Source organism: Sceloporus occidentalis, unplaced genomic scaffold (genome assembly GCF_023333645.1).
Source record: "Sceloporus occidentalis isolate IW3139 unplaced genomic scaffold, rSceOcc1.0.p SCAF_44, whole genome shotgun sequence".
NCBI lineage: Eukaryota > Metazoa > Chordata > Lepidosauria > Squamata > Phrynosomatidae > Sceloporus > Sceloporus occidentalis.
The window spans coordinates 5724243-5740468 of record NW_028317024.1 but is presented as its reverse complement, the minus strand read 5'-3'; the positions used below and the strand labels follow the sequence as shown (position 1 = coordinate 5740468).

General features: G+C 38.4%; 1 protein-coding gene across 1 annotated transcript; it reads left to right on the top strand.

The window, feature by feature from the left end:
• The first annotated feature begins 3176 nt into the window (after nt 1-3176).
• On the top strand, nt 3177-7696 carry LOC149289623 (mitochondrial import inner membrane translocase subunit Tim21-like). The gene is made up of 6 exons (XM_089490427.1): nt 3177-3471; nt 5020-5082; nt 5257-5354; nt 6474-6547; nt 7423-7528; nt 7604-7696. Exons 1-6 carry the CDS (start codon nt 3177-3179, stop codon nt 7694-7696), a joined length of 729 nt encoding a protein of 242 aa, XP_089346553.1.
• Nucleotides 7697-16226: the final 8530 nt, after the last annotated feature.

The following is a 16226-nucleotide window of genomic DNA, read 5'->3' as shown; positions in this document are numbered from 1 at the left end:
CTACCCCGCGGGATGTTGTGTGAACCCACCTCCCTTCTTTTGTCTATATCAGAGGGGGATCGATTTCCCAGTTGCACTCACCGACCGGATCCGCCAATGTGCAGAGTGCCGGTATATGATGTCTTACGCTAACGTCAGCAAAATCACAAAGGAGTGGTGAGGGCCGGTAGGAGGGAGATCCACAATCTCCTCTGTGGGGGCGCCTTCGATGCAGTGGACTGAACTGCCCCCACGTAGATCTGCTCCCTAGGCTGTTACCTACTTTGCCGGCCCTGGTAGTAGTAGGGCACTCAACCTGGGCAACTCAAAATGATGGGCACACAGACCCGTGGAGCAGGACTGAATTTCCCCAATTCATAAAGAAAAAGACTAGTCCACAAACTAGAGGTTTGGCTGGTAGCGTAAATGGACAACTGTCTTAAACTAATCAGCAATGGGTTTTAACCCCTTAACGACAAAGCCCGTACAAAATACATTGTTTTCAATGGGTATAGGGACCGCCCATTGTCCTTAAGGGGTTAAATTGCACACAAGCCCAGTAGAATGCCTAGTTTTGTCACCAATATTTATCAATAAAGATGAAGAATAAGATGTGATGATATAGAAATATAATACAAAATATTTTGTGTTATCCACATATTAGAGGTCGGCTAGCAGGGTAAACAGGCAGCTGTCTTTATCAAATAAACTCTACTCAGGAACACAATTTTATTTAATAAACAACTAAAACACACTGTGTGTAAGCACAGTCAAATGCTTAGTTTTCTCACAAATATTTTTTCATGTTGATGAAAAAGTAGAGGTTTTGCCCTAGAATAAACCTTATAGGTGGTATACATACAGAACAGTAATACACAACATCATATGCTGGTGCTCAGCCTCCATCAGCGACACAAAGTGCGAGGGAGCATTGAAAATAAGGCCTGTATGAACAGACTTTGCACTCTTGTTATTTTGGGCCGGATAGCGGGAGATCCACAATCTCCCCGACTGGCCATGCGGCTCCCCTTGATTAAGGTTGCCTGGGCTAGTTACAAGTAATCGGATATGCTGTAACAACCTTACAAACCAATAAGGAACGCTCTCCACAATTGTTACAATTGCTGCTCAAGGAGATGCAAAGCGGCAAAAGCCCTGAAGTCGGCACTAATTCTGGTGCAAGGCGGCAAAAGCCCTGAAGTCAGCACTAATTCTGGTGCAAAGTGGCAAAAGCACTGAAGTCAGCACGTGAATGGCTCTTTATACTTAGCTCACAATTTGCTTTGCTAGCGATATGATTTAGGGACCAACAGAACTGCAAGGCTGCTGCAGTAGCCAAGCAAAACCACAGGCATCCAACAAAGTATCTGCGTTTAAAGTGAAGTATTTGTTAAAGGTGATCAAAAGATAAAACAGACATGTAAGCTACAAAAACATAACTTATAAACATGTCTTAAATAAAGTTACCGGATAAATAATATATTTCTATTTCAGTATTAGTTACCGTGAACCGAACTAACATCTCATGGTCACTACACAGACAGACAACAGAGAACTGGGGATCTACCCGCTGATTCACTTATGAACGGAGAAATGCTAATTTTCAGAAACATTCACTTAAGTAAGAAAAAGACCCACTAATGGAAGAGGCTGATTGGATATCATTTTTTATAGAATTAATGGGATGCCATAACATGTCTGATCCATAATGGTTGCTATTATCTTACTCTTTCATTTAGTTTGATATGTAGAGGCAGCTTCTATAAAGGTTATTGACCAAATAACTACAAAATCATCAAGAAAGAACGGTCACTGCTCTGCTGAAGAAAAAAAAACACTAACAGGACCACAGCTTTATACTGTTTGAAAGGCAAAAAAAGGGGTCTTATTCACTAAAACCGGAGTTTGAAGGCAAGTTGTGGTTTCAACTCCCTCATGACATAATTCATCATGAAGGGCCAAAAAAAAGAGATCAGCTGGCCCTGCACAATGTATAATTTAACAGAGTGAGGGCTTGCTGATTTTTTGCATTCATTTATCCATCTGGAGCGGGGTGAGAATGTAACGAATAACTAACTCTGCAATACCAATACCTGATCACTAGCCTCTGTATGTACAATTAATGAGACCAAAAATCAGAGGCAGTAGCCAGATCCATGTTAAGGATAGACTGCAAACTATGCAAAACCAGTATTCTGACACTGCACACGAAAATAAATATAACTCGATGCACAACAGTTCTCAATACTATTTAATACGTTCATCAGTTTGTGAAATGGGTGGCAAAAGCACCCTAAAAATCATTTATTTTACCAAATGGTTCCACCGACGTCCTATCCCTGCATGTATGTTTACAGCTTGGACATCTGGTATCCATGGGATACCGAGTGCACATGGAAGGGGCGGAGCCTGTGGTCATCACCATCCACAACTACCTCAAGCTGTACACGCGGGGGAAATACACCCTGGCTGATAATTATCTGATGGCCACCAAGGGGTATCACCAGATAAGAAGGTTCCAGACCTTTTCTATTATTGTGAAGAGAAATATATGAGGATACTTCACTATAAGGTTTTCTCTACACAGTAATTCTCAGCCCGCTGTCCTCACCCACCATGTTATTAAGTAGCCATATATATTATAAACGCTCGCAGGTCACCAGGTTGCGTTAAAAACCCCGAATACCGTACACAATTACTATTAATTACAGCCCAGGCTGTGACTAGCCGCGCGTATTACATCGATGTCCCTCACGATGCACATCTGTAGCTTATATTGGTGTGTAGATGCCCACCCTGCGCTCTCCTTTACACACAAATGTCACCTCACACCACGCTCGCTAAAAGCGACGGCACGTCAAGCAGCACGCACTTGTGACCCGGCTAGCCCGCCTTTCCGCAATGCACTTTGGGAATTGTAGTCCTTTGGCCTATGTACACTGTTGGTATGTATGGAACAGAAGCAGACTCGAACTACAGTTCCCACGGGATATATCGCTGCGCTGACAGCAAGCCTGTTGGACGCTCTGAGGTTACAGGGACGCCTTCGGTGCAATGTGGAGGTTTATGAGTGACCCAGGGTTATATTTTACCCTCTAAACAAAAAGCATATATATGCAAAGAAGCGTAACCATAGTTACTCGTTTATGTCTGTGTGAATATCCATAGGTGGGATAGCTGTCAGTTGTGTTTGCACAATGCTGCCCCCGTGTTTGTGGAGATCGCTTGTGTGTAGGCACAGGCTGCTGGCGCACACTGTTAAATGCATTGCGGTTTCCCGTAAGAAGGCTGCTCTTGGCGGCTTGGCGTGCTTGGGAAGCCCGCATAGGAACACGCCAGTTATCGGTCAGGCCTGCGTCCTGATCACCGGAAAGCGCAGTATATGCACGGGCAGCTGCTTGCTGCAGCTCAGAGACTCGAAGCACAACGACAAACGTGTGTCCGTGCAGACCAGGAGCGATGGGGTATCCCCACAAACCGCTGCCCAGAAAGGTATTTCAAATAGCATTAAATCCCACTGGCACGGTGTGTTAACTGGCACGGTGTGTTGCCCTCATTCTAAGATCAATTTGTATGTATAATCAAACTGTGAGTGTTCATCTGTTGGAAACTTTTGTGTTCTATGATGATTGAATTATATAGCGCCATCACATGCCGCAGAGCTGTACAGCGGGTACATAGGACGTAACAAGTAGTGCATAACATAACAATTTGGACTTAACGGAACAAAAGGTGTGGAGAGCATTACTCAAAGGAGCTTACAATCATGAAATGAATGTACCATTATCTTATTCAGTTAACAGTGATTTATTTATTATTAAATCCTATTTTGATTTTCCTCTATTTTTCTTGGCGTAAAATACATTTTTGACGCTTTTGTCACAAACCATATTAAGAGCGACAGAGTAGATTTGTACCGTATTTGCTCAATTATAAGACGATCCTGATTATCAGACGACCCCCCAAATCTGTATATTAATTTAGGAAAAAAAAAGAAAAAGCCTGAATATAAGACGACCCCATAGGAAAAAGTTTTACCAGTAAATATTAATTCATGTAAGCTATTTTTTTTTTTTTAAATAAAAGCTATGGTTGAGAAAAATATTTTGTTTTTATTTTCCAACCTGTCCCCGGTTATGCACATCTGCCCCAGAAATGCCTTATACCCCCTATATGCCACTGTGCCCCATGATATGCCTTTTAACCCTCTATATGCCACTGTTCCCCATGATATGCCTTTTAATCCCCTATGTGCCACTCTGCCTCCAGAAATGCCTTATACCCCTATATGCCACTCTGGCATTTAGGGGGTTAAAAGGCATATTATGGGGCAGAGTGGCATATAGGGAGGTATAAGGTATTTCAGGAGGAAGAGTGGTGTGTAGAGGGTTAAGGAGGATCCAGGTCCCCTGCAGCGCTGCGGGGGATCTGGATCTTAGTCTCATGGTCAGACCTATTTGAGGTCTGATTATAAGACGAGGGGTATTTTTCAGAGCATTTGCAAAAACCTCGTCTTATAATCGAGCAAATTATTACATTATTTTCCTAACACTAATAGATAAAGAAATTATGGTATTTGCTTGATTATAAGGCAAATGCTCTTAAAAATATCTCTTGTCTCATATTCAAGGTCGTCTTCTAATCAAACCTCAAATAGAGGTCTGACTACAAGACTTAGATCCAGATTCCCCGCAGCGCTGCAGGGGACCCAGATCCTACTCTCTGGCAGCCGGTGAGCGATTGCGGGATGCGGGCAGACACTTCTGCCGGGGCTTCTACGACTGAACGCCGGAAGGTCATGTCATGTTACAGAAGCCCCTGGTCTGGTTCAATTCAGTTGAAATGGGTAATTGAAGTTATATGCTAATCTATTAAACAGTCATGGTCTTTCTAAGAAGTTCCTGGTGTTCTACACCTTCTATAGGTTGAGAACCAGATGGTATTGGAAATGCTTCTTGCAGATTCACGATTGCCCCCAATCAATCGAAGTATAACAAGGCTATGTTTTAATTTCATCTTTTTTTTCTTTCTTTATTGCAGTTACACAAGCTGGCAAAGACTTCACCTATTTTATTGTGGTCCTTGTAGGGATTGGAGTTACAGGTTAGAGATTTTTTTCTTGGCGTGGGATAGAATTGTAAAATGTATAAGGTGTGCTTGTGTTTTTAATGATTTGCTTGTATGAAAAGAACAGTTGAATAGAATAACGTGGCGATTCACTCTGCCATTGAAAATGTTAAACTTATAATTATTTTCTCCTTTTTTGTCATCATGCAGGGGGATTGTTTTATGTTGTCTTTAAAGAGCTTTTCTCTTCTTCGAGTCCCAGTAAAATCTATGGTGATGCTTTGGAAAAGTGTCGATCTCATCCAGAGGTAAGTGTAAAGAAAAATCCTTTAGACTGTAAACAAGCGGGGCCCTCAAAGCCTGGAAGTTTGTATAAACGTACAATAAGGCTAGATAGCAAGCTCATAGGCAGGGTTCTCAACACCCAATGTGTCTGTATGTATCAATGTATATTTGTTATGTATGTGCTAACTGTCCCTCTTAAATCGTACAGCGCTGTGTAATTTCTTGGCACTTACGTTATTATAAAATAATAATGATTCGATTATACTGACATTCAACAGCATAAACAAAAAAAGGTCAGTTTAACGGGTAAACCCTGATAAACTTTGGTTTGAGATCATAGGGTGTACGCCTTACTGATGCCCTTCAGTACATGTAGAGCAAGGTTTAATTCAGAAACACCGCTATTTAAGTTTACCAGCAGCAGCTGACTGCCTCCAAAGCAAAGCAAGGAGCCACCAAACCGAAGATGGTGGTCACAAGCAACTACACGCAGTGCTTCACTTAAAATACAGTGCAGATCAAGCAGGAGTGGAAGTACTTTTGGTTCTCATATAAAAACATGGTTGCTCTAGTCATCATATGCTTTACCCATCATAATGCTCTGTATCTGCAGCTTCTCCTTAGGGTGAGTATTATTTTTCCTGATGTTTTTTTTTTTTTACATGGTTACATTAATTCATAAGAAAGTGCTTATTGAGTACTTTTATATGGATTGAATGTTAAGGGGGTCCCCATGATGCTGTTATGGGAGTCTCTTGGATGATAACCACTGTTCACCAAATCAATTACCCAAGGGAGAAAAAAAATGTCCAGAGCAGCGTGGTTTTTATCTTCGCTCATAATGCTGCTACCACTTAACACGTATTCCAATATCTGCTCCAAGAAATGCAAATCACCAGGGGGCAAACCATAAAGGGAGAATCATAACTGCAACAATGTAATGGTATAAAAAAAAATATAAAAAAATCTGTACTCAAATTAATGGTCTCTTGGAAATGCTTGTTTGTTCCTCTAAATGCTCAGAATTTGAGAAGAGAAACGAAGCACGGCCGATTAGCAAAAAAAAAAATTTAGCAAAATGGAAAAAGGATTTTCAACTGGAATTAAACTGTACTCTTGCATTTGCTGTTTATTTCTACCAGGTTATCGGGGTGTTTGGAGAGCCCATCAAAGGCTATGGAGAGACTACAAGACGCGGGAGGAGACAGCATGTTAGGTAGAACTTTTAAATCGTGATGTTCATAAATAATTAAGTCACTAGCAACTTGAGACATTTTATATAGTAAAGTAGTTCTAATTATCCCTGTACAGTTATTACCATAGTAATAAAGTAAGAAAGTATTACATATTCCATACTTCAGTTGTAAAGCTACTCATCATTAGCTACTGTGGTTCTAGTTATAAACAGAAAGTCCCTGAACATTCCGCAACTCTATACGTAAGCCGAGTTTTATGTAACTTCGTATATTGTTTGCAAGATTTTTCCGGATCTACTTATGTAAGCGCTACATAAGTCGGGGCTGTCTGGATCTGTTAGTCCTTTACACTGTAGTTGAAAGAAAAAAACCTGTTATTTGACACTTAGCAACACTACACAAAAGTTGTGGTTTAAGTGTCTTTTTTTTCATTAAGGGCCAATACCACCTGCCTAGTCCATCTTTAAAAATAGCAATCCCACCTCTTTTATACCTTTTTATTTCTCTGCATCCCCAGTCCCTGTAGATTTTTGAACAGGGCCCTCTTTATACCTTGTTTTAGTTAGTCTCTTTGAATTTGCATTTGTCATTAGTAAAAAGAGCTGTACAAATCATTGATACTATATATATATAAATAATAATAATAGAGACAAAACACAAACTGGTTAGTTAACTTAAGCCTCATGATGTTCTTATAATCCTCTGGCAGTCTGCCTTAAGACAAATGGCCCATTTGTAGGTCTATCCCACCACTACATATTAGCTTTCCTTGTTGGGGAAGGTGAGATGTATCTTTTCTTTTTATTTTTAATTTTTGTATAGTTTTGGCGTCTACACTAAAATGCAGCCGTGTGTTACACTTTTCTTTTTTCAAGTATTCCTCCGTTTGTTTTAGTCACGTGGAGTATATAAAAGATGGTATGAAATGTATGCGGTTGAAGTTTTATATTCAAGGCTCGGAACCAAGGAAGCAAGGAACAGTACACGTAGACGTGAAAGAGGTACGTATTTTTACTTATACCATGTTAACTGTATGATCAGTGCTCTGTTTATTGTAACATGATTTGTTTCTACAGAATCCAGAAAGTGGCAAATATGAATATCAGTACATCTTTGTTGAAATTGATACATATCCGCGAAGAACCATTCTAATCGAAGATAATAGATAACAACCACCATTATGGTTTCCCAGTGTATTGATATCTACAAATATCAATTGCAAATGGTCCATTTTGCCATACATTTTGATTAATATATCTTATCTTCCCATCTTTGCTTGATTCACATTTTATTTAATTGTGTAACTGTTAAAGTTAATTGTAGCTGTGTCAGCATTCATTTTGTACAAGAACAGTTAGATTGGAATTCTGTATTCTACATTTCCAGTTATTTTGGCACCTATCTCAGCTTATCAGTGCCGACGCTGGAAGAAGTGTATGTTTTGATGTTGTTTTTCTTCGACAAACAGAACGTTAAAATACCCAAGGTGCTGGAATTACATTTTTGTATTTCCTTAAGATCATATAATCAAATATACGACAAGCATATATCAGTGCAAACCATGAATACATACTTAACAGCATAAAGTAAAGTAATTTTTTTCTTTTGATTGATTTGTGTCATATTAATGCCGTCTAAACAACACAATATTATGGTTGCCGCTGCCACCTTCCACCAATGTGCAGGAAATCAATGAGCAATATGTTGAAACTGAACCACAATCTAGCTAGTTCAGAAAGACGAAATTGGAGAATACTAAACATAAACTCAATGTATTCTGGGGACAATATGAAAGATAGCAACTTGTACTATATGAAAAAAGCAATTGCTTTTGCTATGTGATAGAACAGACAAAGCACAAATAAGTTCTATTCCCGTGAGGTTACAATCTAATATTTAGTAGCTGAGGCACAAGAAGTGAATTGACATCCAAAATCATATGGGGCATCTTGTAACTCAACAACCGCAGCTTGTTTTATAGGTTGGTGCTTTTTAGATAGATTCTTTTCTGTGTGTTGCCAAAAAATAATTGATTTCGACTGTTTTTTTGAGTATATTTGCTTTGGTGTGATGGGGTGTACAGATTGTTATATGGATTTAAAAAGAAAAACACGTTTCTTTGTAGAATGACAAATTTAATGTGGTTAGTGATGGACATACAAAGGGAAAGAAAGTAAATTACGGTTTAAAAGGAAAATAATCTGTGTGTGTGTATATATATATATATATGTGTATGTGTGTGTATATATATATAATTTTTTTAATACTGCCTTATAACATTTAATTGTGAATGTAATTCTATATGTACATATAAGTGCTACTTTCTTTGACTATAGTTATTTGCCATTGCATGATGGGTTTACATTGTGGATAAAACTCCAGCTTTCTTAAAAAGTATTGCTAGTGCTTAATATCTTGTCCTTTTTATATATATATATTTTTGAGATAAATAGTTTTAATGTATGTGTCTCTTAGAGTAGTTGCACCATAACTTATTTATTACCCCTTTGGCTATGGCTGGCTAATTTCCCAAAAGGTTGTCAAATTATTCTGAAATTGCCTGCATGCAAACTAGAAAATGGGCCAAGGTTAATCACTTTGTTTTACAGCAATAAACTAATACTTGCCAGTTATGTTCATAGTACATTTAATAGTTTTGTATATTTTCAAGAACATGACACTAATATTGAGATTGCACCGCATTGTAGGACATTTTCTATGTCTTATTTTAATCCAAATACCTTTATTTTGTAGAAATAATAAAAATGTCACGTCTTCCTGAAAGAAAAAATGTAAAACATTTTGATAGCTCATGTCTTATGTTTGGCACCATTACAGAACAGAAGGGTCATATTACTGGATGTTTTAAACCATTACTGCTTTATTTAAACCATTCAAAGAATTTTGTCTCTAAATGGAAAAGCAACCAGTACACCAAGAATGTCCTTCTATAACTATGATTTACTTTGAATGTCAGCTTTGTGTGGGTTATATTGAAGGAAAGTTTTATTTTCAGCATACTGAAAATAATATTAATTTCAATAGTCTATGAGCCGATCCTATTGGTACCAACAAAATTAATACATTAGCAATCAGCGCAGAGGTACTTAGGTGGTGACGGTCTGATATAATGTGATATGCATTAAGATGTCCTCATTATAAAAATCTAATGAGTGATGCACTCTAATGATATGGGAATGTTAAGCCCTAGCACCTCTGCAGCTAATCGAGATAGACTTTCTAAATAGAACACTGAAAAATGATTTTCAATGATAAGGAAATCTATACGCTCTTGTGCACGGGGATTCTTTCCTGTCTAATTCTCGGCGTACATTGAAACTAGTAATTTCAGGTTTGCAGGGACGCGTGCAAACATTTTAGTAATTTTACCATTAATTTTGTCTGCGGTATTGGGATGCATGGTATTGTCTACACAAACATGGGTCATAAAGAGGTAAATGGATGTTGTGTAGAGGTACACTAAGGTGTCATATCTAAAAATCTACGATTAGCACAGCAATTGTTATAATAGTGATCTATTTGAAATAGGTCATATTGTAAGCTTGCGCTCAGGGCTCTCTCCACCTACTGTATCGGTTTGTGTTAGCATGTAAATTCTTGTCTTGTCGTAACCCTTTGAATATATTTATTGTACTAAGGGCTGCGTAAATTGTTGGCGCTATGTAAATAAAAGATAATAATATTGTAGGCTGGCCCATACCTAAATGCTTTTCTAGCAGGGACTGAATGGGTTGTTAAAAGTAGGCATCACTGTGTCTTTAGCCTAACCTCCTTGTGTTTGCCTTTTATCATCTTGTCTCTTTCCCATCTAGGCTTAACCCCCTCCTTTCTCATCTTAAACCTCCCCTAATTTTCTTTCTCCTGCTAAAAACCCCAAAACCACATAATCTTAAGCATTTTTTCTTATAAAGTATATATCTGTCATAAGCTTTAAGGAATATTCAAGTAGAAAGTAAAAATATAATCTGGTAACCAAAAAGCATGAAATTGATACACGTTTCTACACTGACCCAATGACACACAAAGAAAAGGAAATTAATCTTCTTACCTTTGGTACAGTACACAGAATTCTGAAATTTTAAGTACATTTTTTTTTTTTTTTCTACAGTCAAGGTATTTGCATAAGAGCAGGAGGAGACGATATGCCAAGTTTCCAGATGTGTATTTCCAATTAATTTAGCATCTGGGAGCATTGTAATATTTATATTAAAAGATCTGAAGTTAAGTTCTGTGCATCTTTAATGACGGCAAATTATTTTATTGCTACAAAAGTAGCCAACCCATACTTCTCCAGGTGTTATTAAGTTGTGAGTCTCATGAACCTCCCAAAGGATTGCTGAGAATCAACTTGATTGTGATATCAGAAGGAAGCTCATGGATCAGAAACCAAGTGGGGCTTCTTGTGGAATCAATGTGCAGTTTGGGGTGCCACTATATCCCTATAAACGATGGTGATCAAGGTGGTTGCAGCAAAACAAACGCTGTAACATTAGGCTAGATGGTAAGCCTAGCCAAGTTGTTCATTATTATGGAGAGCTAGAAGAAACGAACAAACAGAAAGCATACAATGTGGCAAATATTTGAAAAATTGTTTTACAAAGAAGGCTGATAATAGATGCACATAACTGATCCAGTCTGGGTATAAATGCTGTCTAGTGTTCTTCTTACCCTAGATGCCCCAGTGACCCTGAACATTTTTAGGAGCATTTGCCCCCTGCCCATCTTGCCTGCCTTCCTCTGATTGTATTGACCTGTGTCTCTGACCACTTATGGACAGTTTTGTTATATATTGTACAAACTAATGTCAACACTGCAAGTTCCCATCATGCCAAAAGAGCATGACTCACATGAGATACCCCGGTTAATCTACATGCAGCCCATCACGTATATTCTATAGGTTAAAATGGCTTTTCTCTTTTTAATTCCCTTTGCTCTCAATGGCACTTCACAGAGTAATTGATAACGTTGCCAGACCTGCTATCATGCTTGTAAAGAGTTCGATCTCCAGAGACACTTTCAATCTTGCTTGTATATGCTACCTTCTAGCACTGTATCAATCAACACATTATTTTGCTGCTTGTTTTTAAGTGATCATTCCTTTCTATTGTCTATAAAAAGCATTTCAATAAAAAGCTGTTAAGAAATCCAATCTTTTAAATATTCATTAGCTTGCAGGGACATAGATGAAGGATACTGCTGGCCAATTCCAAGACTGTAAAAGTAGCAACGGTGGAAGGAAATGTCTCCTGTTGTATTTCCATGCAACAAATCTAGGAAAACTGAATTTGGTTAAGGACAATAAAATTTAATTTAAATAATGGTTCCTTTTTTATTATGTAAAAGGGGTACTCGTACATGATAAAGACAATATTCATTTTATAGATATTTGTCTTTCCGAAAGTATTTTGTCTTAGGAACTTTTATAAACTTGTAAAAAATATAATAAAGAACCTCAGCGTCTACTGAAGGATCAAATATATTTCATGTATTTCATGTTATTCGTTGAATTATAATAAAAATGACTTTGGAGTGGAAACAATCCTGTAAGGCTTGTGGGATAGATAACATCAAAATGCATGTTTTTTTATTTCCAGAAACCGTGAGCTGATATAAAATAGATCAAGATATCTTGCCATTCGCAACAAGTTATATACTTGTTATCCTGTAATATTAAATATATTCCCACTCTGATGATGCTGCAAAATAGAATAACAGATCACAAGGGGAATAGAAGAAGAGTATAACTTGAGACAACTCAAACAAAATAACTGTGGAAAAAGTACCAAATTGTAACCTTTTAAGCATGCGAGGTGTGAGCGGTGTATAGCAATGCAATAATGAGATGTTTAAAACATTAATATAATTTCTTGTAAGGAGCTGCTATCAATCATTTGCTGACCTTAACAATAACATTATAATGTCCCTATATGAGGAAAAATAAGTACTTTAATAAGCAAATTATAAATAATATCGTTTTTTTTCCATGCAGCTAACATATAGAGAACATTGTATTGTTAGGAAAAAAAACGTTAAAATAGTTTGACATGATTGCATCTGAGTATTTGCACAGATATATCATAATGAAATTGGGATCCCTGCAACCAGCAAAGACTTAAAGAGACAGTCTATTGTACTGTACAGCCTCACCAAGCATGAAATGCATGTTAAAGTACTCAGCTACATAATAATAATAATTCTTATTATTTATACAGTGCCAACTAATTAAGTGTCGCTTCGTACAATACACATATTCAAAGGGTATGACAAAACTAGCATTGACAGACTAAGTCAAACCCATACATTAGGTAAAGAGAGCCCTCCGGTCGCAAGCTGACATTTTAAAATGCATTTTTTGAACTAAATTTTAATTTTATTTTTTTCAAATAAACAACTTTATTAAGCTGCCCTCTCTGCACTTCACGGTTCCCATCAGTTTTGCCTACTCAAAACAGCCAATCACTGGACAAGAAAATGAGCAACCATTAAGGGATTAAGGGTGGAGGTCTTGTTAGACCTCCTGGAAATCTTGCCCAGCAATTGCTAGAGCTGGCTGGAGCTGGATGCCTTGCACGTACTTAATCCCAGCAGAAGATGCATTTGGCAAAACGCATCTCCTGCAAAGAACACTGTCATGGAAGGCTTCATGCCCTGGGCTCCTGGAGAGGCCTGGGGGCCAGCCTCCTCCCTTTCTGACATGTACAGGACACTACATGTGCTGAATATGCTAAGCTACGGCTAGCCACAGCACCAAAGCAGCTCCAGTACAGCGGCATCTTCTCTCTACAACGTTGCTTCTGTCTGGCTCTGAAAGGGGATAACGGCTGGTGTCCCAGCAGGAGGAAGTATAGTTTGGTGGGAGTACCCAGTCAGGTGCACCATGGTACCCAGGCACCCCAGTAACCAAAGCATCCAGCGTTGTCACGTAAACCCTTGTTATGTTACCCTGCAGTAGCAGCATGGCATCTCAGACATAAAGACTCTGCATGAGGTAAGAGGGAAGGACAGGGAGGAAGAGCAGTGCGAGATCCACTGGTGATTGGAGAGAGTTTTTCAATGCATGTGGCAGAACGCATATCCTGCAAAGGACACTGTCATGGAAGGCTCCGTGCCCTGGGCTCCTGTTTATTTTTCATTTGGTTTTCCCAATCTGCAACCGTGTGTTCATCCTGTGCATAATAACAGTCCATGGAAGCCAAATTTAAATATAAATGTGGTGAAAGGATCCTTAGGAATTATTAGGTGATTACTTACTAAGATAAAGTCTAAATTTTTTTCTCATCAGTCAAGCAATTTATCTGGATTCTGCAACAAAAAAGAAGTAACAGCTTTCAAATTGCTCTCTATTATCACAAGGTTATTCATTTACAGAAGGAATCCACATGGGCAATTCCCATGCATGTTACTATTGATGTAACTATTGATATTGTAAATATGACTGGGATAATATATAATTCTATATATTCTTTATATAAACATATATATATAAACATAAATTATATATATATATATAAAAACAGATTCTTTAGATTTATTTACTATGAAATACAATTAGTAGAGCATAAATAGGAGTTGGGACGAGCTTTCTTGTTAGTATGGTAAGGGGTATAGGGCTGTGGTGGAGGGTTGATCTTTGGTTTCCATGGAGTTGTAGATTTGACATCATAAAAATTTGGCTTTTTAAAACAAATGAGCACAATGGCTAAAATGTGACATTGATCTGAGAATTGACCTAAATAGCGGGACAGCTGCCAAAGGACCAAGTTAGTGAGGGGCGCAGCACTGCGACGTCCTTCCTTTTATTCAATTGTGAGTGCAAACAAGGTTGCCGACGTACACAAAAGAATTTGACAGTAACTAAATCCATTTTAAAATGATTATACAGATTTTAAACAATTTTCCATATATTTTACCAAAAATTGGTCCACTTGTGTCTATGCCCTGCCTGGAATGGTCTTCTTCAGCCCGGTGAGCCTCACAAGTACCTTTTTGCCACTCATGTGGCCAATCCCCTTCCAGTGTAGCCAACGACTGAAAGGGCCAATTTTAATTCCCAGTCTGTTCTTGGGCTCCTTTACTTAAATATATTACTCGGTCAGATCGGTGGGTTTTCTGTAGTCAAGAAATGGCATGTGCTTTTGGTCAAAGTAATTCTGAAGATTAATATTGTTTAAAACCAAGGGATTGTTTTACACAACAGAATCTCAGGTCTATGAAAAAGGGTGGCAAGACAGACTAGATAATAATTTTCCTTTCTAAAATTAAACTTTACAAAAAGGCAATGAGAATAATAACCATTATCCTATGAATAGGAAGTAGCTTCTCCGGGTAGTATACACAGATGTTAATGAATATCTATTGTTTCTTGTTAATCTGTAAACATCATTATATGTTAATGTACTGTACTCTACAGCAGAATGTACGGTAATACCTGGGGAGATGGATAAAGTGTTGGCATTAACTAGGATTAGAAAACTAAACATGATATCCAATAACACCTTTGCTTCTGTACATGTGGCCAAACTACTCACCTAGCCCCTGTGTACACATAGCGACATACGTACTTGGCAAGCGTTCATCAGTGGTATTGGTTGTCTTTGTTGACAACTTTTTCTCTTTAAGTCCTATTAGTTCCTTGCGGTGGGAATCTTATGCAAGGTATTCAGATGAACACTGATGAACTTTTCATTCCTCCGAGCTGTCAATACATTTATCTGTTTCTGCAAAAACTTAACTGCCCGCTAACCTCACTCCTTTATCACCTGGTTGTTCATTTATAGAACCATTTACACCATTGGGTAATGCTCAATGAAAACGTGACTGTTTGTATCACAAATGTGCCGGACATGGAGTACATAAACATGTGGGGCATGTAATACAATAACAACTAAGAGGGGCTGCTGATTATTCTATGTCCCACAAATCTACAGGTTTATGTCAATCAAGCCACACACTGTAATAAAATGTCATATTAATATAATAAGTCTGTGAGTGCTCCTGCTTTCCCACTTTTATCAATGTATTAGGACCAGGGTACTAGGTTGCTGTCATATACAATTTAGGTCAGGGGTGTCCAAGTTTTTTCTGCAGTGGGCCACTTCATCAGAAATGTATATGTGCGTGGGCCGCACTCATTTTTCACTGAGAGAAAATATGGCCTTTTAGCTTTTTTTAGCATATTAATACAGGGTTAATTTGGCAAAATGACGAAAGAAAAAAAAATGAAAATAATCATCCGCAGGGGCCCTGACTTTTCCCTCTGTGTTGCTCAGCATTGTCTCTTGCTAACAGCAATCACACTTCTATGATGCCCAGGATCCAGCATGTACTGGTTGCCTGGGCATGATAGGAGTGTGATTGCTGTTAGTAATCATATATATTTACTATAGCAATAATACTCCTATCATACACAAGCAGCCACAGTAGCAAAAGCTAGCAGAAATTACACTTCTATCATGTCCATTGTTCATACTTAATTTTTTTTTTCCTGCTCTCCTCCGATGTGATGACCCTCTCCTTGCCATGAGGAACACATTCTGTGGGCCTACCCCCTTGAACGTCACGTGTTCAAAGCCGCACAACGGCGGCTTTGAACTTTGCAGCCGGGCGGCAGACCACCACGTGAGCAGGACCGGCCAGTCCAGCAGGCCGCATTTGGCCCGCGGGCCGCACGTTGGACGC